The sequence below is a fragment of the Physeter macrocephalus genome, chromosome 6, assembly GCF_002837175.3.
Source record: "Physeter macrocephalus isolate SW-GA chromosome 6, ASM283717v5, whole genome shotgun sequence".
In the NCBI taxonomy this organism is placed as follows: Eukaryota; Metazoa; Chordata; class Mammalia; order Artiodactyla; family Physeteridae; genus Physeter; species Physeter macrocephalus.
The window spans coordinates 66069485-66095183 of NC_041219.1; the positions used below are offsets into that span (position 1 = coordinate 66069485).

At 34.9% G+C, this 25699-nt stretch overlaps 1 protein-coding gene across 1 annotated transcript; it reads right to left on the reverse strand.

The window, feature by feature from the left end:
• Nucleotides 1-4247: 4247 nt before the first annotated feature.
• Nucleotides 4248-12870, reverse strand: RERGL (RERG like). Its single transcript, XM_007126976.2, has 5 exons — nucleotides 12787-12870; nucleotides 11640-11696; nucleotides 7450-7523; nucleotides 6815-6963; nucleotides 4248-4545 (listed from the first exon to the last, which is right to left on the reverse strand). The coding sequence occupies exons 1-5, from the start codon at nucleotides 12836-12838 to the stop codon at nucleotides 4263-4265; spliced, it is 615 nt and encodes a 204-aa protein (XP_007127038.1). The 5' UTR covers nucleotides 12839-12870; the 3' UTR covers nucleotides 4248-4262.
• Between the last annotated feature and the right edge of the window lie 12829 nt (nucleotides 12871-25699).

The window sequence follows — 25699 nt, forward strand, 5'->3', positions numbered from 1 at the left end:
ACTGAAGCTCATCCAAAGTGAATGACAGCATCTTTTTTTACTAGAAGCAGCAGAGGCAATTCCCAGTCTAGTGCTACAGCTTAACTATCTTTGAGATTTAGACACACGTGCTACCTTCAACCTACAACATTCTATGGCCTTATGTTGATGTATTTGTTTCTCTACTGTAAGTAGATGTGGTTTCTCTCATTTTGGAAAACTGAAATTTATTATTTTTAGGTTTTTGCAAGTTGCTTTACATGTGAATTATATTCCCAAGAAAACTGATACTGGGAGAACTTTATGTTGTAGACAATTCTTTTGAATCTGGAAGACCCTTTTTTTCGCCCTGTTTTTGCCCAAAAAGAAAGCCAAACATTTCATATTGGCTGAGTTACTGGGGGTTTTAATGAGTTATCGGTTCTGGTTATCTATTGCCACATAACAACCTTCCCCTAACAAAACAAGGATATATACTGGGCTCACAATTCTGCAAGTGGGGATAACTCATCCCTGCTCTACTTGGCATCGGCTAGAGTAGTCCTAGGTTAGAGGCTGAAATCACCTGAAGATTAGCTTGTCTGTTTTTTGGCTGTTTGGTCACTAACCCCATGTGGTACCTCTGGCCTAGTGCCTTCAGGGCAGCCAGGTTGATCCATGATGATTCTGAACAAAGCAGAGTCCCAGGAAGAGATGGGAGCTCGAGCTCTTTCCAACCTGGTCTCGTAAGTCCTTCCCATTACTTCCACCTCATTCCATGTGTTAAAAGAGAGTCAACAAGGATGATCCATAATCAAGGGGAGGGGAATCCGACTCAACATTTTAATGGGAGAAGTATCAAAAAATGTGTGGACATGTTTTATAACTGTCACATTATAAAAGGGGAAATTAACCCAGGACTTTTAAATATCACTATGAAAAATAATCAGTGGTTCATTTCTAAAGTTGCCTCACAGAAACTATTTTTAAGATATAAATTCATTTTTAAATGTAAAACAATTTTTCAGCTTTAATGAGGTATAATTGACAAATAAATTTTCAATTTATTTAAAGTGTAAAACATAATGATTTCTTATATGTACACAGTGTGAAATGATTACCACAATTAAGTTAACTAACACATCTATCACCTCACATAGTTATCTTTTTCTTTTCTTTTTGGTGAGAATGCTTGTTCTTATTCCTTTGTTCCATAGACTCCTTACAACAAGATGTGTCTTCTCAGATCATCTTGCTAAAAAACCAGGGTATAATAAAGAAAAAAAATTTAATATATACAAATATGAGTAGTATACTTACCAGAGAAATTTTGAACTCTGACTCATCACAGATACATATGCTATGAAATTAAGATTAAGCTATGATTAAGATTAAATCATAGATAAAGCTATGAAAGAATTTTCATACCATTTTGACAGTAAAGTTCTTCCATATAACATGGATAAATATGTTATTTTTAATGCAAAATCATCCCAAAATAATCTTTCTTTAACTAGGAAAAGAATTTTAAAGAATGAAGACCAAATCTCTAAGATTATTCAGGCAAATAATAAGAACAAAATAAAACCAAAAAGAGATTAAAGTATAAATGCTTAAGCTGATATATATGTACATATACTTATATAGTCAAGATTAATATTATAAAAGATTAATAAATTCCTATAAATAGTTGATCAAAAATGTATATAACTGAATTTACTAGAATAACTACACAATAAAAGTTTATTTCTCATTTACAAAGCAATCTAATCTGAATATTCCTAGTTGATAAGAAGCACTCCTCACTTAAGCTTGATGTGTTAGTGCCAGGCAAAAGAAGACTGGGCCTCATTACAGTTCCACCCAGAGGTAACCATGAAGCTCATCGGTAAAAGGAAATTATCCCATTTGCCAAAGCTTCAAGAAGTACACTTTGCTGTGTACCTCATAAGTCAAGAAAGATATAATGTGGTAGAGAGTCCTAGGCTGTGATCAGTGGTTTCGCCAGTTGGTCAGAGGTATCTATAATGAGGTAAGACTGGAAGAACAGTGCCAAGAAGGGCTGGAGAATAAGCATGTGAATGGATCTCTCAGAGAGGGCATCATATTTACAAATCTTTATGTAACACTTTAATGCCAACCAGAAAGCATCCACCAATGAGAAGTCACTTTACAACCAATGGACAAGATGAACTGCCCTACAGATAACCTGCCTTTTTTCTTGACTACCTTTGTGCTTATATGTAATGGACCCATGATAACAGTGGCCTTGGTGGCAGGGATGGGAGCAATGCTTGAGCCCATAATATGGACTTTGTCTCAATATAGCTTCTAAGTTTCCAACCAGCCAGCATCAGAAATGGAGCCTCTACTCTGGATATGGCACTATTTCTCTGGGGGCTGAGTGAGTGGGTAAACAGGTTATGAGGTTAAACAGGCATCAGGTTAAATGTTGGCATCCAGATTCTGCTGTCCCAGGATTCTATCATCTGTCTTAATATTGAGGAGTGCAGGGCTTCCTTGGTGGTGCAGTGGTTGAGAATCTGTCTGCCAATGCAGGGGACACGGGTTCGAGCCCTGGTCTGGGAAGATCCCACATGCCACGGAGCAACTAGGCCTGTGAGCCACAACTACTGAGCCTGCGCATCTGGAGCCTGTGCTCCACAACAAGAGAGGCCGCAACAAGAGAGGCCGCAACAGTGAGAGGCCCGCACACCACGATGAAGAGTGGCCCCCGCTCGCCGCAACTAGAGAAAGCCCACACACAGAAACAAAGACCCAACACAGCCAAAAATAAATAAATAAATAAATAAATAAAATTTAAAAAAAAATAAAAATATTGAGGAGTGCAAATCAGTGGAAGCATCCCGACTGTCAACTCTGACCCATGGAGCACAGTCACTAGGTAGCTTGTCAAAGTTGTCTTTGCCTCCTCACCACAGCTTTCCTCACTTCCTTAGTAAAGGAAGTGCCTCTGAATCATCCCAGAGAGCACAGTCAGATGGTGGGTTCTTGGGTCCAATCTATCATAGCAATTCTAACCCCCCCATCTTCATGAACATTCTGGACTATTTTGTATACTACCACACAAAGTTCCCTTACTTCCACTGCTTTTACTCTAGTGCATCATCCAGGTTAGATTTCCACAGATCAAAAAACCTAAATGTTGGATCATGACTCACTATGAGCAAGACCATGTCGATGACTTAATTCTCTCCTGCCCAGACTAATAGTCTGTGTCACCCTCCCTGACTCCAGTCTACCACCCTCTACTCAAGATCTTCTACGGGGTCCCCTAGTTAGTGCTGACACATGTTAACCAAGTGTGCACACAGCACTGCATGTACGCCCAGGTTAACTTCTCCAATATCTAACCTTACTTATCAGAGATTTGGCTGAAGTTAGGCCTAGGGCTGCAAGTTGAAACGCAGCAGGTGACAAGCTCATCAGGGACAGCAGAAGGGATGCTGCAGTCCAGGAGGTGGACAGTTGACTTCTGAAGGAAATTGTACCCAATGTAATCTGAGACGGCCCAAATGGTTGTATCTAATACAATATTTCTTTCAGGACAATAAGGCCTTCAAGGTTATATATTTACCAAACAGTTTTTACTTTTTTTTTTTCCTATGATGTATGGATTTATAAATGAACTTAAAAAAACCCTAATCTTTTAATGTAAAATGTATCTTAGTTGTATAAGTTAATTTCTCTATGATAATTGCCCTTGTTAGCTTAGCATACAATAAGGAAGGCAGACTTTTTCATCATCAGACCAACTGTAAACTATGTACTTATGGGTAAGGAATTTAACTTCCTAAGGCCTTAGTTGTAAGTAAAATTTATGTAATATCAAATAATTCACTGGTTTATTATAAAGACACTTTCAAAAATAAATCCATGCATTTCAATTAAATAGATCATGAATTTCACAAATTGATAAGTTAAGCCCTATAATATATTAACTATATGAATATAACTATATATTTCATTAAAAAGATATGTATAAAATAAAGGTAAATTGAGCCCTGTAGAATGGTAATTTAATAAAATTATATAGTAATCCACCAATAGGTTATACTCATATTATTCTGTGTAATAAAGAAAAGGTTAAGTGTGAAGCAAAATGTACAAGATACAAACAACTAAGAAAGCAAACTATATATTTGAAAACACAGTTGTGGTTCACGGCCAATTATTTCATATCTCTAAGAGAATTTTTTAATTGCATACAAAGGGTAAATTTAATTACCATACAAACGTTTGAAACTCTCTGATATAATAAATCCCTTAGGATCACATGTCAATTAAACAGATTTCCTTCTCTTTCCAAATACATTATTGATCAGTTTGGCCATGGATTTAGATCCACTGGGTCTTCTCTTTTCTTTGAGTTTGAAGTTTGCCAGGATGCCCTTGATAATTCTGATAAACATCATTTCCACCTCCAGAGATTGCTCTGCTGCAGACAGTTCACAGAATTGGCACCGGTTATCCAATGCCAGTTTTTGCCCTTCTTCCCAGCCAACCTCTCGCACATGACAGAGATCTTGCTTGTTACCCACCAAAAGCACAGCTGATTCCACAGCTCTGGAACACAGATACACAATTCTTCGGCAAGACTGTTTTAACAACTCTTTTTTTTTAAATTAAGTACGTTTATATCAAAAAGAATTATGGACCAGAAATCAGAATACTGTGTGTGTATGTGTGTTATTTGTGGTCATGTGTGTGTATCTCATTTACTTACAAAAATTATTTTAGATAAAATGTAGTAAATGACACAGAAACAACAAGGCTCTTAAAGCATAACATTTGAAGTGGTACAAACCTATTCCCAGAATTATGGCTCTGTTTACTAACAAGACATTATTGTAACATTTTCCACGTTCAATTCCCTTATATGTAAATTTTTAAAAAAAGGTAAAATAGTCCTCGTCACACAGAATGCTCACAGAGGTTAAATGAAGATGTGTATAAAAATCTAGCCCAGTGCCAGGCAATAAAATATGCTTACTAAGTATTATCTTTCATTTCCTTATCAACTGAAAGAGAAAGACTAACTAATGCCTATTTACTAATTCAATACTTGTTGCTGTTTGTTAATATTCATTACAGCATACTTTAAAGAAAATTTTACAGTCTCGTGAACTTGTATAATTTTTCTGTTTATTGAAGAAATATATTGCTTTGGCAAGGTAATGTCTTTGGCAAATATCAATATAATCTCCTCGGTTACAGTGTAACATTCCTAAAGCAGAGTTTCATTTGAAGAATACAGTAAGGCTACTAGGTCTTAAATGGCATGGAACTCTGCCAAGATATCTCCTATAGGGAAGAAATGGGAAAATGAAAACAGTCTTCAGGCTGGTTTCATTCACATGACAGTGTGAGCCGTAAGGGAAAAAGCACTGTATGTGTTGAATTTTGAGGGCACTAAGAGTATCTTTTTCTATAGAGTTCAGAAAATTATTGTGAAGTATTAATGGGAAGAATAAATGAAATATTTTGAAGGGTGAATCACAAATATCAGATGTAATTTTATAAAACAATGCCATAATTTTGCTTTTTATCTACAAATAAGAGACTCTAGTTTACCTAGAGATTGAGAACTGGAAAAACTCAAAAATTATTTGATCAATACATTAAAAATTTGCCTGAAAAATGTCAAATATAGGGATTTTTAAAATATACATTTTTTTGCCTATTAGTGAGTGATTCTTTTGATTTGTAAGAATAGAAAGTAGTTTTAATTACTTTCCCTTACCTAAGTTATGGTGCTTAAATATAAGGCATTTAACACTTGAAACAATGGAGGTCCTTCAAAATCAATAATTTTATAGGAAATCAGAGCTATGAGGTACCTTAGTAAAATCACATTCTTTTCCCCTACCGTGTTCCTATCAGTTTTATAGTCAGAAAAAGGAGGTCTAGAGATTAAGGGCTTTACCCAAGGTCACTCAGATATAAACAAGAATTTAGATCAAATGACCCTAGGGAAATATAACTTATCAATTATTATCTGATGATTTCTTGATAGTAAGCATTTAAAATAGATATAAAAAGCACAGGTACCAATTTTCAGGAATAATATTGTGCTTTTTTGCTTCCCAGATTAGAATGCTATTTTAGATTTTTAAGGGCAAATCTGGTTAAGAGCACAAAGAATCCCTTATACCAGCAGGTTAAACAAAAATAAATATTTTAAATGGAAAGGCTAAAACAATAAAAAAAAAAGGAAAACTAAAATGGGAAATTCATCGGTTTAAATTTATATCTACTAATGCAAAATTAGTTTAAGGCACAGTTATGTTTTCCTTCATAGTCACTGTGTTGACATTAACAATCAGGCGTCGTTGATCAGCTCTTTGTTTTAGGAGGTGAAATGGAGAAAAAGGTACTCTCATACTTAGAATCTGTAACAGTTTGATTATTCAGTCTATTTTGCTTTGATTGATTGAACAGCTCAATGACTAGGAATTGGATGCCAAGTGTTATATATCTGGATTTATTTAGTATCCTTCACATTTTTTGTGGGAATGAAAAAGAAAGGTGGAAAGGGAACTATCTTGTGTACAGAGGACCATTATTTTGCAAGTGAATGTCATGTTAACAATAGAAGCTGTCTTGTAAAATAGCCATTTACTTGGGGCAAGTAACTGTTTATGTCAGCCAGGATATAAAGTATTCTCATCTTATTCCTTTTACTACATGTGTAACTCCTGTGGAATGGAAGGTGGATTGTTCAGGGCTGTTAAATTTTGTAATTGGAAGCCTGTATTAAACTCTTCCTAATGATGCTTACAGCTCTATGATGATTTACTAAAAGGAAAGGAGAGAGGAAAGAAAAATACCTCACCTTTTACAATGACTAGTCTGTGGCTCCCGAATTCTGTAGATTAGTGCTTTTGCAAAAGCAAACGAAGACCTGTCACTGATGTCATACACAATAACAAACCCATCTGCCCAATGCAGCTCACTTGTGAGGGAAAATTTTGCTTTCTGTGGCTGAAAATAAACCAAGCACATTGAAAGTGGTGGGATCTGATCCCTGTATTTTACCCGTTAGACAGTTAATTAAGGGAGACCCATTTCACCTGGAAGAGAATTCAGTAAGCCAAATACTGATATTTTCTAAAATGTAGTCTCTGTTTCTTTTTTATCATCCTCTTTCTTTAAACAAAAGTGATTAAATTTTAAAAAATAAAGAACTATAATAAAGTTATATCCATCTCATTTGATACCTTTTTTCTAAAAAAACTTTTTCTGAAAATTTGATAAGCCCTAGTAATTGCATTTAAAATCAATATACACATATATGTTTGAAAAGAGCTGATATTTTCTGTCCTCATTAGTAAATGGAATATGTATTGATTTTTGGTACTAGATTTAAATCAGTAAAAAAAGAAAACCAGTATTGATAAGGTTTAGCTAAAAATATTTGAGGGATATCTTCTTCAAATCATAATTGAAAACATATTTTGTTTTACTTACCTGAGAACAAGAGTCGTATATTTCTAGATTCAATTGCTTCCCTTCCAAATACAAATGCTTTTTATAGATAGATTCTGAAAAATATGCATATACTCATTGTCAGTATGGAAACCCTCCAGAATTTAAAAAATGGCCTTATATTTGGATCACAGTCCTACAAAGTCAACCAGTCATATTTTAGTTGAGTACTACAGTAGCTTTTCTTTATTGTTAGTGGTCAAAAAACCATAGATTTGCTAATGTATATTTCTTACAAATGAACTTTACCACTATATCTATCCACTTACATGTTTTTCTGCCTGTGTACTTATCTTCCATTCTATTACTATGGATGAATTATCTGTGTTTCTATCTAAGGCCAGTCCATTCACTATGAACTAGTTACTATTTCCTCTGACCTGCTGAAAGACATGGCTCCAACAATTCTACCTCTCTCTTCTGCATCATAAATTTTTCCTCTTTATTATATTATTACTAGCAGCTGAATTTCTCCTAACTTAACAACCCTTTGGATCCCAACTATTGCTCTATTTCTCTGCTGGCCTTTTGGTAAATATCTATACTCCCTGTGTCCAAATTCTCTCCTTCCATGACCTTCAAATTATTACAATCAGGCTTTAACTCCAATTACTTGACTAAAACTGTTCTTATCAGGGTTATGGTTTTAGACTCAGTGGAAAGTTCTTGATCTTACCTGCCCTGTCAGTAATATTAGTATAGTTGATCACACCTACCTCCTCAAAATGTTTTTTTCACATGGCTTTCAAGGCAACATACTCTCCAGGGTTTTTTCTTTATTCCATATTGCTTTGTATTAATCTTTTTTATTTGTCCCACAATATCTTCTCTCACTCCAACTGTGATTCTAGTTTATGGATTTCTTCTCTATCTACACTTACTCCTTTGCAAATCTCATCCAGTCAGAGTCTTTATGTAACAATTATTGCTAATAAACCCATTTCTGTAGTCTGGACCTCTTCCCTGGACTCTAGACATCTGCCACCACTGGGTGTCTCCAATTAGATACCTGATAGACAACTCAACCTTAACATGCTTAAAATGGAACCTCTGATCTCCCCGCAAAGACTCCATATCCCACAAGTTTCCATTTCATTAAATGACATATCCATAACTAGTCTCGCAGGTTAAAAGCCTCAAGTGCATCCCTGATTCTTTCTTTCTCTTACATCCTATATTTATTCTATTAAAAATTCATTTTTACTCTATCTTCAAAGAATATTTTGAATTTGTCTGCCTCTCATCACCTCCTTTGCTCACACTCTGGTCCAAGCCATCATTACTTTTGCCTGTATTATTAGAAAACCTCCTAACTCAGCTCTTTGTTTTATCCCTCCCCTAACTCCCTTCTTGCTCTCAGTTTATTCTCAATCCAGGAGCAAAAGCCAGTTTGTAGCCAGATCATGTCACTTGCCTGATCAAATCTCTCCAATGGCTCCCCATCTCACTTGGATAAACCTAAGCTTTTAAAATGCCTGAGAATTTCCCTAGTTATCTAGTGTCCCATTACCCCTATGATCTCAGTAGACCTCTTTGGCTATTGTCTCCCACATTCCTCCACTGAAGCTACACAGTCCTCCATACCATTCCTCACATTTTTCAGAAAGTTCCTTCCTCTGAACTTCGGCAACTGTTTCTTCTACCTGGAATGCAACTGCCCAGATATCTTCATGGCTCAGTTTTTATCACCTGCAGGTCTGTTCAAATGTCTTCATCTCAGCCAGGTCTACCCTGACTACCCTATTTTAAATGACCACACACCACTCCCCTATGCTTTCTTTTCCTTCATAACATTTATCATCATAAGACATTATATATATATATATATATATATATATATATATGTAGCTATGTAGATATATATAGCTATAGATAGATAAATGCATTTTTAATTAGCTGACCCTTCCCTCCAGAATGTAAATCTTATGAAGGCTCGGATATTTGTTCATTACTATAGCCTCTCTACCTAGAATAGTACCTGCCACATGACAGGTATTCAATAAATATTTGTTGAATGAACGAAGGACTTCGTTTCTGTAACTGTCCCTCCAGTGTTTTAATACAAGACCTGCTTCTCTCCAAAATTGCATACTGACACAAAATCATGACCCATTCTGGCAAATACTCTGTAAACTGTGGTTAGCAAAATGTAGCGGACATTTGGGAAAGCCGACTTCAGGAGGTTAGGGATGAATTTTAGAATCCTTCTAGGTTACATTTAATGAAATTTGTTAGTGTTTCATTAAATCTTAAAATGTCTTCAGACAGTTTATTCTAAACTTTATAAGCTTACTCTGTGAACCATATACTTTCCTTCTAAGACATTTTAAAATACCCACTCTCAAAACTCAAAAACTGCCAGCAGGGGTCACCAGCTCTTAACTTTTTAGAATTTTATTATTTTCCCCTTCTAGCCCTCATTTACAAATGGGGTCATTTTTTTGCTAATTAATCCTCATGTGGTGGTGAACTTTTGCTCATTTGGTTGTCTTTAAGAATGTCTCTAGGTCTTATATTTTTAATAGAGATGTAACAGCCAGAAATGTGTACACTTCATTTGCTTATTTATCTATTGATATATCTATATATCTATTGATATATCTTATAAAAGATTAAGGTGATGTTTTTATTTTGTTGTTGCTATTACTGCTTTTTGTGTGTGTTCTTTTATTTATGTTTTGTTTTATAGTTTTAGAACATTTTCTCATGCCTGACTCCTAGTTTGTGTGTTACCTTTTTTGACTGAGGTTGTTGACCTGAGAAATGAAACAATAAGAATTTCTCTTCCTATATATTTCTTCTTTCTATAATCAGTTTTCAAGTGCTTGCCCTAAAACATTTACAATGGCATATGGACTGAAATACTATGTGGGCTACACGTAGGAAACAATGCAATACTTTAAAGTTATTTTCTAAAATACTCTAATAATGTTATACCATAAATGAATGCTAAAGATTTTTGTTGTTTATTTCTCATGAAAACACTTCCAATCATAACTTCTTCTTACTCTAAATAAATATTATTGAACAAAAGAATAATTTCCCTTTCTCCCAATTCTCATATTTCTTAAAATCTTCATTCTTAATAAAAAAACACCACAAAACCTTTCCCCACCACACCTTCAGTCAGGTAGGATATTAGTAACATTATATAGATTAATTGCTGAGCCAAAATTATATTCAAACCTCTGGCAAAATTCCCCACTTGTTATTAATTCCCCACAGTGGCATTTCCCATATGTCATGCTAATTCTGATCAAAATAACAGAAATTTATAGTAGAGTTAGTGAAATGATCCTAACATTATATCAAGGTGCCCTGGCATCTGTTTTAGAATTTCTCTGAAACTTACATAAGCAACCTAGTTAATTATGATATGATCTTTAATCATAGCATAATTTTCCAGTTATTGTCACATGGTTTTGCAATAAAAATAAGCATTTATTTTGTAGTTACTTGTGCTTTTATAATTAATTTGTCTTTATTTTTCAACAGATGTTGCTTTAATTTCAAATTGTTTCGTAGCTTACCAAAAAATCCACACTCACATGCTCTACAACACTTGGTACAGGCGGCAGGTCCCAGTTTTAATGTTTTTCTAGTTCTAGACTGAAACCAACTGGATTTCTAATCCATTTTATTTAACATGAAATTGGATAACTTTTTATCATAAAAGAGCAATTAATTCAAATACTTATTTGGGCTTTTCTAACCAGAACCCATGAATAAATAAATTGCTTAAAAGTGCAAAAATGGGGGACTTCCCTGGTGGTGCAGTGCTTAAGAATCCGCCTGCCAATGCAGGGGACACGGGTTCGAGCCCTTGTCCGGGAAGATCCCACATGCCGCAGAGCAGCTAAGCCCGTGCGCCACAACTACTGAGCCCGAGTGCCACAACTACTGCAGCCCGCACGCCTAGAGCACATGCTCTGCAACAAGAGAAGCCACCGCGATGAGAAGCCCGTGCACTGCAACGAAGTGTAGCTCCCGCTCACGGCAGCTAGAGAAAGCCCGCGCGCAGCAACGAAGACACAACGCAGCCAAAAATAAATAAATAAATTTATTCTTTAAAAAGTGCAAAAATGGAAGATTCTATTAAAATGTTTCTCTGATATTGATATTAATTATGATGCTGAAGTTTTAAGGTGAAAAAGTCTAAAGTAGTGACTTACCAAAATTAGAAGCATATTCTCCAATAAATCGTTTGGTAAGAAACCTTACTGTAAGGGCTGCAAAACAAAACAAGCTGGATTTGGGGTCTTATCTGTTTTAGGATACAAATAATTTAGTCATGTACATAAGCATCTCAGCTCAAAATTTACTAAGTATTAATGAAGACCTCAAAACTTTACTAAATTCTGGTCTAAGAATTTCCACTGTACAGCCATAAAAATTAGGAGGCTAGAAAGTGATCTCAGTGTGCTGCCCACTCAAATCACTGCGTACTTTACAAATGCAAAGACACGTAAGACAACTCACCTTTGTAACAGAGACAGATTTCTCATTAAATATGAGATGCAAGAACTATAACATCTCTATATTTTCTTTATAAAATTAATTGTGGCTCCATGGTGCTGCATGCTAATAGTGGCCAGGACGGTATCAAGCATTTGCAATTGTTTAAGGAAATAGGGACTTCAAAATCCAGGAAACAGAGGAACGACCTCTAGTGTTGGCTTATCTTATTGCAGCTCCTGGGTCTGGCCTGTTGTTAAGATTCATTAGGCTACGGTGGTTCTATTGGTGGCATGCTTAGTACCATCATAATGTGACCAAAAACGAAACAAAAGAAAACAAAAACATAGCTTCCAAGGTCTGGGCACATCTTGCTCAGTTCTGGGCATTTAAAAAACCATGCCCCTCCAAAGTTTTTCTCATTTTGATAATGTGAAAAAATGGCATTTAAAAAATAATTCATAGGTCTCCACGCATCTCTCTCCACCCTTAGTCTCAGGGCAGCAGAATCTTTTCAAGGGCATTGTTTGGCCACTGGTAGGTGTGGAGGCAGGTGTGCTGGAGTGAGAAGTAGGTGGGATAGTGATGGGAGGGATTTCCTGTTATTCCAATGAATTTCAAACATCAGTAGAACAAGATACAAATTAATACTTCAAACAGTTATATTCCTAGCCCTGTATATAAATTTTATATACAGGTAATTGCATTACTTGCTTATAAAGTGAAAACTCCTACTTAAAAATAATATATAGTTATGTCAAGTTTATATACATATAATATGTTGTAATGTAATACATACCATGTCAATATATTTCTCACTCTCTATGTACTCTACACCATGCCACAGAAAACAACACCACCTACCAGATTTGCCCGTTCCTTCACCACCCAAGACAGCAAGTTTCACATCATTCATCTTGCTTTTCTGCTCCTTCTTGGTCCGTCCTGACTTCTGGAGATATACTGACTTGAGCCAAGCATGTGTTTTCCAAAATCCTTTTTATTATTGCTGTTCTCATTTCCCTAAGGCCAACTCCACCCCATACTCCTACCATCCAATAATAACTTTAAAAATATTTTCCTAAAGTAGTTTTGAACATGTCTCATAAAAAAACAGTGGACTTGCTAGTTAGACACAAAGCTTCACTAAGCCAATAGTTAAGAGTTTAACAGAAGCGTAGCTCATCTCTACTTTCATGTACCTGGAATCTACCTTCTCCTAGAACCTAGAAAGATGATCTCTCTTCATTAAGAAAGTTTTTAGAGGATGGGTAAACATTCCTGTAAATTTCCTTTGAGTGGATCAGTTTTGCTTTTTCTATTAATACCTGAGGCTACATCTTTTTGGGTTTCTCCTGTGAAAGACAAGGGGGAATAAGTTAATTCAATCATGAAAAGAAATGAGAGAAGGGAGAGGATGGCTCTCTTGGATGGATTAGTTCAGGGTTGACAGCAATGCACGTGAATATCCAGCCCACGTTTTTGTGTCATTTGAGGCTCTCAAGGAGAAATATGGGAACCTCAGAGTTTCACCTTTCCAATGTCTTCCTTAAAAAGTAACTTTTCTCGGGCTTCCCTGGTGGTGCAGTGGTTGAGAGTCCGCCTGCCGATGCAGGGGACACGGGTTCGTGCCCCGGTCCGGGGGGATCCCGCATGCCGCGGAGCGGCTGGGCCCGTGAGCCATGGCCGCTGAGCCTGCGCGTCCGGAGCCTGTGCTCCGCAACGGGAGAGGCCCGCGTAACGCAAAAAAAAAAAGTAACTTTTCTCTTTCTTTTTAAAAAAGTGTTATACCAATAGACAACAGTAAGATTTCTGGAAAAAACAATAAAGCCTCATGTTGTTTAAATAGCACTAAACAGGAACCTGTCATGTGTCCTTGCATAGTACTTTTTTAAAAAGAAAAGAACATTTGGAAGGGGTGTTCTGACATAATTCACTACTGCTATGAAATAAAAAGGCAAATTTGATATGCACAATTATCACTCTTTTATACTTCTTTTCGTCAATTGTCCCTGCTACTCCAAGTGCCCAAATTATTTTCTTCCCTTTCTTTCTCCCCATTTGTAGATGTACAAATTTGAAAGTTGAGAAAAGAGTACAACAAAAAAATAGAAGACTTCAACTTTTGTGGACTACATTTTAAGACCCAGGTAAAGAAGTTTCATTTCCAGGTTGGGTCTATCACAGAAATACATGCTTCTTAAAAATGCATTTATTTAACAAATATTGATGAATTGCCACTCTGTTAAAGCTATATTTGGTTTAATTAAATAGGTCAACAATTAAATAATGAATTCTCTGACCTGATGGAGTCTACAGTCTACCAAGAGAAGAATGGAAACAGAATTACAACGAATATTATCATTGCTAAAATGGGGCTCTGATTAAAAGCTGGAGAAAGGAGATCAGTAGATAGAAAGGTCTTCAAAAAGTAGGTAAAGTTTGAAACATGATCAGGACCTACAGAGAGAGGAAGGAAAAAGTGATTGGGGAGATGTGTCTGTTCTAAAAGAAGAAACAGACTCTGTAAAGAAAAAAAGGCAAGAGAGAGTATATCAGTTTGTGGGATCAACAAGGAAACATCTGAATAACTTAGATTTTTCCTTTTATTACAAATTATAAAAAATTTTTAAATAAGCTATGCTTTCTCTTTAATCCATGCCACTGTATTAAAAGTAACAGAGTGGTTTTTTTTTAAGGAAGTTTAACAGTTGATTTAGTACACTATGGAATTAAATATTTTTCTTGTTTTCGGAGAAATCCTATTCTTATCTTCCTAAGAAACTTCTGATTGATGTCTTTAGGAAGTTTAGTATATCTACTGATAGGAAGGAAGAACTTCATCTCATGACATGCATGACATTGAAAACAACATATGAAGGGTTGTTATCAAGACACCTGCATTCTTTCATCATAGCCTCTTCCTCCCTATGTCCATTGGTATCCCAAAGTAAATCTAGTTAAGAAAGCAGCCTGGGGCTAGAATAGAGTGAAGCTATAAACCTGAACAAAGAGAATATAGTTATGCACATACTTTTCTAAGAAACAGAGTGCCAATATATATATATTCTTTCGACCTCATGTAAAGGGTGCTAAAAAGTTAATATTCTAATAGATACATTATTATACTACCTAGAATTTTCTCACATCTCCCTAAAGAAACATCCATTCACAACCAAAGCAAAATCATTTATTACTTTATTCATTTACTGAATGAACAAAAATTTATTGAGTGTCTACCATGGGCTTGGCACTAATCTTCACTGCTAAAAACATATCAATAAACAAAGTATTCATAGATTCTGGTCATAGGAGATGGACATGTGACACTAAAAAAAAAAAAACAACTAGTTACGTATCAGTATTCATGAATGTTATAGTTTTATCTGTTTAGTTTTGTTTCTCTGAGGTCAGATTAACCAGCCTTTCTCAGCTAATCTCATTTACCTATAGTTTCTGTTAGAGTAGATGCATAATTTCCATCAAAAGCTTCAGATTCACAAGAGTGGAGTGATTCAAACAAATACCTAAGGAGAAAGAGTATCTTTGTTCCATTATCCTGTTCCAGATCTTGAAAAGACGAAATACTTCCCAAATTATTTTCTGTGTCTATCATAAACCTAAACCAGACATTAATGGTATACACACAGAGAGAGAGAACAAAGAAATAACCAATGTCATTTATGAATATAGAGCCCAGGTCCTAAGAATATGAGCAAATCAAATCCAGAAACATATTTAAAGAGCCAAGCATCATGAGCTAGTAGAACTTATTCTAAAAATGTCAGATTGGTTGAACATTACATTGGTAAACTATTTTAATACATTACCAAGATAAAGGAGAAAAACTATATGTCATATATGCTCCCAAAAGCATTTCATGAAATTTAACAGCTACTTAAAAAAAAAAACAAAAAACTTTTGTAATCTAAAAATAGGGGATTTCTTAACGTGATTAAGGTTATAATTTTTAGAAATCCAAATATCAAAAAAATGCTTATAGATTTATTGCTCCTAATTTTCCTCTAAAAAGAGGATATTGTCTGTTACTTTTTAGCATGGAATTGGTAGTGTTATCCAACACAATGAGGAAATAGCACATATGAAAAAGAGGAGACAAAATGATTATTATCTGCAAATGATAGTTTTCTATAGCTATATTATCTGCATTATTAGCATGCATTAAAACCATTCAGTAAGGTGGCCAGATAAAAGATACCATAACAAAAGCAATAATTCCGAACAGTAAAGCTAGCAGCTAACACGTGTTTAACACAGTATAATAACAGGCAATTTTAAAAAATGTTTTCCAGGTATACAACATTTAATCCTCTGAGAAACTTCATGAAGTAGGTATCATTAATAACTTCTAACATGATAGAAATACAGTCCTTTTCACAAAGAAAGAATAGGGGGAAAAGGATGCAAAGAAGAATAAAACTAAAAGTGAATGTATAACATTTATATGATAAATTCTCTAATCCTTTACTGAAGATTATAAAACAAGCTTTGAATATGTGGACAAACATGACTAGAAAGACTCAATGTTGTAATTACTGCCAAATTTATCTGCAAGCAAAATGTAACGACAATTAAAATCCCAACAAAGATTGTTTAATTGAATGTGGACAGCCTGTTTTGGAAAAGAAAATATGCAAGAATAATTGAGAAATTTTAAGTTAAAATAGTAAGAAAATATCTCTTATGAACCAAATCATACCAAAAAATAATAAAATGCTACTTTATCAGAACTGGATTGATATGCTCATTAATAGAAAAGATATTTGAGTATAGAAATTGAGTACATAAAAATTAATTTTATTATAAATATGAAGTTTTTAATATGTGCTATCATTAAATTGCATTAATACTATTAGAAAAAGTCACTGAATAATAAGTTACGTTTGTACCTCACATGCAGAAAAATGAATTATGAATATTAAAACCTTAGCATGGAAAACTAGAAAAGGGTCAAATTGATATATATATATGGGAATCTTCCAAATAATCTCGAGGAGGGTAAAGTCTTCCTAGGCAAAAAACGAATCCAAAGACAAAGGAAAAATACATATAGAAAAAAATAATCCAGTGACTTTTCATAATTGAACTTTAAGTGTCGATTATGTTAGTCCCATGGGATTATTTACCAAAGTGAGTGCATTTGTAGATTTATTAATAGCACAAGAAGCATCTACATGCAAATGGATCATTTTTAATCAGAATGGAGGTACTCATCTCACCTCTAATTATAATGCAAGTTACTGAAGGAATTAAAGTTCTAGCAGAAGCAAATGTTTTTAAGATGGAATTACTTCTGGATACTTTTATGTGCTAATATGGAAATTCATCATGGAAGAGTAGTGGATTTTTTTAAGAAGAAGAAAATGTTATTCTAATCTCACAAAGCACATGTTTTCAAACAGCTAACAGATTTAAACTGCATTGAGGTGTACGAACATTTGCACATTATAGTGGGGTTAGGTAAGGAATCTAAAGGGAAAATTTTACAGAAAAAACAACAAAAACATTTGATTGCTAAGCTCTGTTTTTTTTCTGTTCTCAAAGCATTTATTGCAATTCATCATGGCACGAATAGCACAGGTAACATTCCCAGCCAGAGATCAGAAACAATTTCTCTGCAATCACAAATCCTCCAAAACCTCTTCCAAAGAAATTATTCAAATCCAGACATTTACTCTAATAACCAAATGATGAAGATATTGCAATAGTGGCTACAATACAAAACTTCCATTAATATGAAAAGTAGTTACTATGAAGAAGAGTGCTTTCTTGTTTGCTAGTATTGTAATAAAATACTTTATACATTAAATTCAATTTACAGAAAAAGATAAAGTTTGATAACTTTTGTAGTAGAATTTGTGACTGGACATAATCCTCATCGTAATAAAATTCACCTTTATGAACTAGTATTGTTCTCTGTTAGAATAAACATTTATGTATTAATATATTTATAACATATGATTTTTTTCTCTATGATAAGTGTGTGTGTGCGTAAATTGCAACTGAACAAGGTAAAGATGTTTATATCATCCCCAAGCAATTTAAAAACTCAGTTGACATCATTAATAGAATTGACCTATGACACTCATGCCTTTATTATTCTAAATCACTTTTAGAACAAGCTTTGAAAGATAATCTTTCACTAGGGTATCAAATTCTAAAGAAATGTTTTATTCAATATGTAATGTTAGTAATTAACTAAATTACATGGGCTTTTCTGGTAAAAGAAAAATGATGAATACTTCACCAATTTTCAAGGGTTTTCAAAGCATATGTGAGACTAAATAATTGAATGGCTTTGCTAATTTTTCTCAGCATGTATACTTATAATTGCAATTATCTTTTGAAGGTAATGATTCAGTATTTATTTTACTCTTTTAAATTATTCTTGAGGTGTTTATTGTTTCATAAGGTTTTAGTTTCCCGCTACGTTTATAATAGTTAAAACATGATAGCTAACAGTAATTATGACTCAGCTAGTCACCCTCTTTGTCTCCTCTACAAATTTATGTCATCTTTCCACAGAACACGAGAAATCTTTGAAGCTACTTTAGTTCTCCTCAAAAGTCGTAAGTAGGCTAAAACTTTAGTTAGCTCTTTCTTAATCACTTGAAGTTGGCCAGTAGATACAAAAGCGTGGTCTTCAAAAACAGTCTTCCTTCTGTAACACAGCTGCTGCAACAGGAAGCCTGATTGAGTGCACTTTCTGCAGAAATAATGAGTTTAAAAAGCTGAGCAAGGCAGATGTGAGAAAAATGTCGCTCATATTTTCTCGGCTCCTTTCATTACCCTTTAGAAATAAATATTCCAAAATTAAAATTAAATTTTCAGAATTAAGATTGCTGTGTTGCCATAACATCTTATGGAAAAACCCGAACGAACTTTTCGGACAACCTAATATATGTATACGTGTGTGTATACACACACACACACACACACACATATCTGTCTATGTATCTATCATCTATCTATCTATATCAGACCCTACTGTCTCTGTTCCTCTAGAATACTCTGACTAATAAAACTTCCAAGAAGAAATTTTATTCTAATAGTATACTTTGAGTTGTAATTTGCTCAGGGTGACACAAGGAGTAAGTATTGAAGCCAGGTTGGCACAAAGCCTGCAGTCTTTCCACTATAACACCCTGCCACCCACCACAGATCTCCCCTTTCCCTGCTCCTCTGTTCTTATGTGAAGCAGACTCTTCCCTCTCCGATATTTTTTGCAAAATTCTGACCACCTATGCTTTAGCCTTAATGATGTTATTCTAACAGGTTTATGATACATGTTTACATTTGGCTTTTTTCTTTTACCCATCTCCTTGACGTTTTCTCAAAAGTTGAGCCGAGCCCATTAGAGTGCCCTCTCTTTATATTCATAAAGTCATGGTTAATTTTTTAGGAGTAAATGTAATTGAATTGTTTTCACATTTGCTTTATATCAAGCATTTTCTTCTATGATTTCTACTACTCGAAGGTTCTGAAATGGCTTTCTTACATTTCTGCCAATGCTATATTACAAAGAAAGCTACGTCCTGCATTAGATTGCTTTTGCTGCAAACTAATTACCACAAACTTAATGACAAAACAACACATACTTATTATTTCACAGTTTCTATAAGTCAGAAGTCCAGGCAACTGAATATTCTGATTCAGGGTCTCATCAGGCTGCAACCCACATGTCAGTTGGGGCTGTGATCTTCTCTGAAGCCCTACTGGTGAAAGAGCCATTTCCACTCTTCTTGTGGCCATAGGACTCTGGTTCCTCTTGTTTTTTTCTGGTTGTTATCCAGGGGCCTCTCTCAGCTTTTGGAGGCTACCTGCAGTTCCTTGCCACATGATCTTGTTCATATGCCTATGTACAACGTGGCAGCTTAATTCTGCAAAGCCAGCAATGGAGGGCCATCTCTCTAGGGCAAGCTGGCAATACAAAGATAGATAGATAGATAGATAGATAGATAGATAGATAGATTGATTGATTGATCTTGTGTGTGTGTGTAGCAATGGATCTTATATATATATATATATATTTCTCTTGTAACATAATTATAGGATGGATATTCCATCAATTTTGCTGTATTCTAGTGGTTAGAAGGGTAGAGGATTATACAAGGGTTTAACTCATTGGGGATCACCTTAGGGCATATGTGTCACATGCCCTAACACTTAATTTGATGCTACTCCTGAACAAAGCATACCTTTATTGCATTTTATTTACAGATGTAAGTATTAATGGTGATAAGATCACATTTCACATTAATAGATAAGCATGTAGGTACATAACTATTGTTTAATGTGGTAATCTGCGTCAGAGTGCTCTATATAATTCCATTGGCCAGTTATGTCTTGGAATTTTTATCCTAAGGAAATGAATTCGTAAACCAGCATTTGAAAAATGAAGTATTTTTATTTGCATTATTTTCTTAGCTAGGGTCAGAAAGTAAGCCACACTGGCTATGAGGTGCTCCAGACAGCGAGAAAAGCATGTGCTATCCTTCTTGTTCTTTCCATCTGGGTAAGTCATCCATTTTGAAAATAAAAGAGCAGAGCTGACTTCATTTCAAAAGTGCAAGAAATATGCATTAATTGCCTACTATGTGGCAGATACCTTGCTAGGGCACAGAGAGTAAGAAAGGAAGATAAATAAAATCATCCTCTGGCCTTGAGGAAGATTTAATGTTTGTATACCAATTATAAATTGAAGTAAACATAGGGTGCCATGGGTGCACAGATAAAAGAAACCTAGCTAAATTCTAAAGGGATAGTATAATAGGCTGAATAATAGCCCTCAAAGATAACAGGTCCTAATTAATTTCTGGAACCTGTAAATGTTAAGTTATATCAGAAAATTATCTGCAACTGTGATTAAGTTAAGAATCTTGAGATGCGGAGATTATCCTAGATCAGCAGGGTGAGCCCTAAATGCAAACACAAGTATCTTTATAAGAAGGAGGCAGAGGGATATTTGACAGAAGAAGAGAGATAATGGGACCACAGAAGCAGAAATTGAAGTAATGCAGCCACAAGCCAAGGAAGGCTGGAAGCCACCAAAAACTGGAAGAAACAAGGTATAGACTCTCCCCTAGTGACTCTGAGGGATCAGGGCCCGGTGGACACCTTGATTCCAAGCCAGTGAAACTGATTTTGGAATTCTGACCTAAGTAGCTGTAAGAGGATACATGTATGTGGGTTTTTGCCACAACATTTGTAGTAATTGCTTACAGAAGCCATAGGAAACTAGTAGAGAAGGTATTATAGACAGAGAGAAAAGCTTGAGCACAGTCAGGAAAGGAGGAAGCAGATGAGAGATACTGGGCACTGAAAAGCCTCTGCATTACTGGAGAGCAAAGAATGAGTGAAAATGGTGGGAGCTGAGGCTCATTTAAAAGACAAGGAGAAACCAGAGTGGCCTTATACACCATACTAAAGACATTATCCTGTAGGCATAAAGAGTTATCAAGAATTTTTAAGTAGGAGAGAAATGCTTTATTATTTATTTATTATTATGTATTATTTATTATTATTATCTATTATTTATAGTCTACTCTGTAAAGTAATATAAAATACGGTTTGGAGATAGTGCAATAAAGGAGGTAAAAGAAGCTGACGTAGAAGCAGGAACACCTCTTAAAAGGCTATCTTATATTCTCAAAGGTTCTGAGTTAGAGCAGCAATGAGCTGAAAGGAAACTTGTTTTGAGAAATACGTAGCAAATAAAAATAAGAAAATCTGGAGAGGTAGTATGAGAAAGGCAGAGTAAACCTTAGATGAGTAGCAAATTCTGCTTTAAATGTTTAGGTTGAGAGTGGCGTCATTAATAGGTTTTTGTTGTTTAATTTCACTTTGAGAAGCAGTTTGAAGGAACAGACGCTTCCATTTTTAGACATGTTAAGTTGAAGGTACCCTCGGGGCTGTGCAGTCCTGAGTTGGCTGTACAAGTCTAATGCTAGTGAGAGAAGACGCAGAGCTGGTACAACATGCAGTTCGTCTTATCAATAAATTTTTAGTTCAGAGTTAAGATTTTTTTTTTTTTTCTGGACAGGGATTTCAAATGGATGTATGAAAGATTTTTTGAAAAAACATCCACTTTGATCTCTGGAGAAGAGAGACAGATGTTCACATAGACTTTTCCACATTTGGTTTTTTAGATGGTTTCTTAAACCAAAGTGCCCTAGATATTTTGGAAATTCTAAAACACATATTAAGTAAAATACTTCTGCTTATTTTAACAACCCCTTAAATAGGCATTATAGATCGTATTCTTCCCCGTTTATAGGCATGCATGCTGAGTCTCAGAGGGGATTTTAAGTATGCAACCCAGAGAAACACTCTTAGTAAGTAGAAGTTAGAATTTAAGCTACAGTTTCTTTGATACATAATCCCAGTGTTCTTTCTACTCCACCCTACTGTCTCTTGGGTTTAAGATATTTTTTCTCAAATCTAAATGATTCTTGTTCTTAATATTTGTTGAAGCTGATTTTTTTATCAGCTTTTCAGTACTATGTAACAAAACAAAAAATGTGACAGAAATCAATTTTAGAAACAAATTATAGTCCTATAATATATAGCATAGCACTTACCATATAACAGGTCTTACAACTGTCATTCATTCCTTGTTGTCTGAAAATCTGAGTGTTCACAATCAAACCAAGGTTAATTGCTGAATTTGTATTTTAATAGATGAGATGTATATAGCTAAGTTATTATTCTAACTTCCATTACAGAGAGATCCTTTGTTTCTGATAGACATATCTATTTATCTAAGCAAATATTTGTGCTCTGTCACTCTTATAATTAAGTTCTTCCCAAAGGAACTCCAGCTGAGAACAGAAACCTTCCCATGAGAACCTGAAACAGAATTTCCTTTTGCAAATCTGTTTAATCTCGTGGTCCTTATTCTTAGACTTGTTTTCCTTATTCAATGATGACATTATTTAGCTGTGTTCCATACAAGTTGCAAACAGAACTGTATTTTGTTATAGGAATCTTTGAAAATACAATCGCAAAAAGTATATTTGATCAAGAAAGGACACTGACGGTTGCCTTCCTCAAGAAAATGGTTTTTACATGTTACCAGTGCCTTGTTTAGTTTTCTGCCCTATACGTACACATTTTTAAAAACCATTTCTACCACTAGCCTGGTTCCTAAGAGCTTGGATTTGTTCCCACTCTTCGCTGTCTACCTGATTTAAAACTGTCATAGTGACCGTTTGGGGAATTTGAGTTGGGCAGTAGTTCTCCACTGGACTTTAGGCCTGGACAAGCCAGCTGCTTCTCAGGGACTTGTCTCTGTGGCTGGGATTCACATACCCACCTCCATCTCAACCAAGCATAGCCCTCAGTCTGGGGTGCTCTACACCTTAATGATCATTGATAACAAGTAAGCTTTAATATTTCAGTCAAGTCCTGCTGAATCTGAACAGAGTTAATATATAGAAACAAAAGATGTTCAAAGATGTTCAGGACACCATTAATGGTAATAACCGCGGGGCTAATCAGTGGTAATGAAAATGAATGAGAAATTCTGAGAAATATTTGTGAAAATTTGTTTGCAGAAACAGAATGGCTTAAAGATGATCAAAAGTTTTCCAGTCTGTAATACGGGGATGCTAACTGCCTTATTAACAGGAGTGGTGAAATCGAGAAGAAAAGACCATTTAAATTCAAGATATATTCTATTTGAGAGTAAGCCGATTATTTCAATAGCTATTAAATTTATTAAGTAAAAAGTATATTTCATAAGATCTCAGTGATATTACTCAGTTTTAGAAAAGGGAAAACAGGAGTGCCTGGATGTGCATATGAACTAGTTTTTTAGATGGTTCCTATGAAGTGACATTTTATTTTTTAAAGATATATTTATTCTAAAACTTTCAGATATTTAACTATTCCACTTATAGTGCATATATGCCTCTTATTTAGTATCCCTCAAAGTCTTTTCCCAACAGGTTAGGTTCTGGTAAAATAGTTTTCTCCAGAGGGCAGGCCTTGTTAAGAAGAACGGAATGATCTGGCACATTTCAAAATGGTTCCTTGTCCTCTCCTCTTGCCAGAGGCGTATTTTTTCCCTCGGGTACACACTGTAAGAATCTGATAGAGCTCCTGAGAGTAAAACTCACGAAAACATAGGGGCTTCCCTACAACTGGGTTCCCCTGGAGATTTTTACTGTCACACTTGTCTACACTGAGCCCCCAGCAATTCATTAGTTACTGTTCAGGATTTTCTATCACGGCACTGGTTCCCACAGAGATTTCTTCTTGTGGGTTTCTGTTCTGGTAAGTTGTGAGTCTCTGTATTTGCCTGTCTGTCTCTTTAATTTTGGTGCATTGGTTTGCACTGTGACCTCATTTTTCTGATGGATCTAAGAAAAGTTGTTGATATTTTAGTTTGTTCAGCCTGTTACTTGTCGTTAGGAGTGAGTGGTGACTTCTAACCTTCTGATGTACATATGAGACCCCTATATTTCCTTTTTAGGGAAAAAACATTGGTAACAGAAATCTATATAGTATGCTGGTTGAAATGGACAGGGCAATTATTATTATACTATTTTACAGTTGCTAAGAAGATTCTGGGAGGGATTAAATAATTACCCCATGATTACACATCAAAGATCGGCAAATCTGTGCTTTCAACAAGCTTTGGCATTAACGTCACACTTTAGACTTTCTTAGAAAAGGGAAAGCACATCTATAGAATTTCCAACATTTCTTAAGTTGGAATACATATTTTTCAGATAGCTTCCATCTTGTAAGTCACCAATCAAGAACTCAAATGCATTTAAGTATTAGGCAGGTAAACCAAATGTGTGAAATGACATGAAATGGACTGAGATAAAGCAAAGGAGGCTCTGCACATGATGGTTAACTGAGGAGTGAATGCCTACCCCCATTTAAAGGTGTTCAAGCACAAATTTAGGGGAATAAAAACAAGCTAAAAATTATCTGGCTGGGCTTGTGCCCCAAGTCACAGTTTTTAAAAACCTCTGTAAGTAATCAAATTTTCTTTTCTTGATGAATTTTTAAATGTTTTAAATGATATGACATAATTAGATTATGAGTTTCAATCATTTTGAATGCACCCAAACATAAGAAATCAAGATTTATGTCCTCAAACTACTCTATTGGTTCAAATCCAGGACTAAAATATCTCACAGAGAAAACCAAAAAAGAAAATGAATACATTACCAAAAATAAAGTTGAAGATAAATTATAAGACAAACTAAAAATAAAACATATGGGAACCAAACAAATATACTTATCATGAAGGGAATCTGATTATGGGACTAATACCCTTTTTAAACATTTTGTAGGTAAAAATATAATATGAACTTCTGCAAACCCCACATCATTTAAACCTCACAATAATGATATCAGTAATATAGTTCTTTTTCTTAATCCTTAAAATCACATGGTATTACTATCATCAGTTTTCACAGTCCAAGTGACTTTTTTTAGATTTATCCTCATCATACAAATGCCTATTATATTTCAGATCTTCCTTATAGAATAATTTCCTTCTCCTGAAATTATATCCTTGTAAGTTCCTTTAGTAACAATCTATTGGAAGTAAGCAGTATGCTTATTTTGTCTGAAATTGTCTTTACTTATCTCTTGTTCTTGAGAAAAAATTTCTTTGAATATACTGGTTGGTATGTATTTTCCCTCTGAAGTGATCATACCATTTTATTCTGCCTTTCATTGTTGCTATCGCTACTGTCAGACTTTGAAGGTAATCTCTATTTGCTTTCTGGCTTTT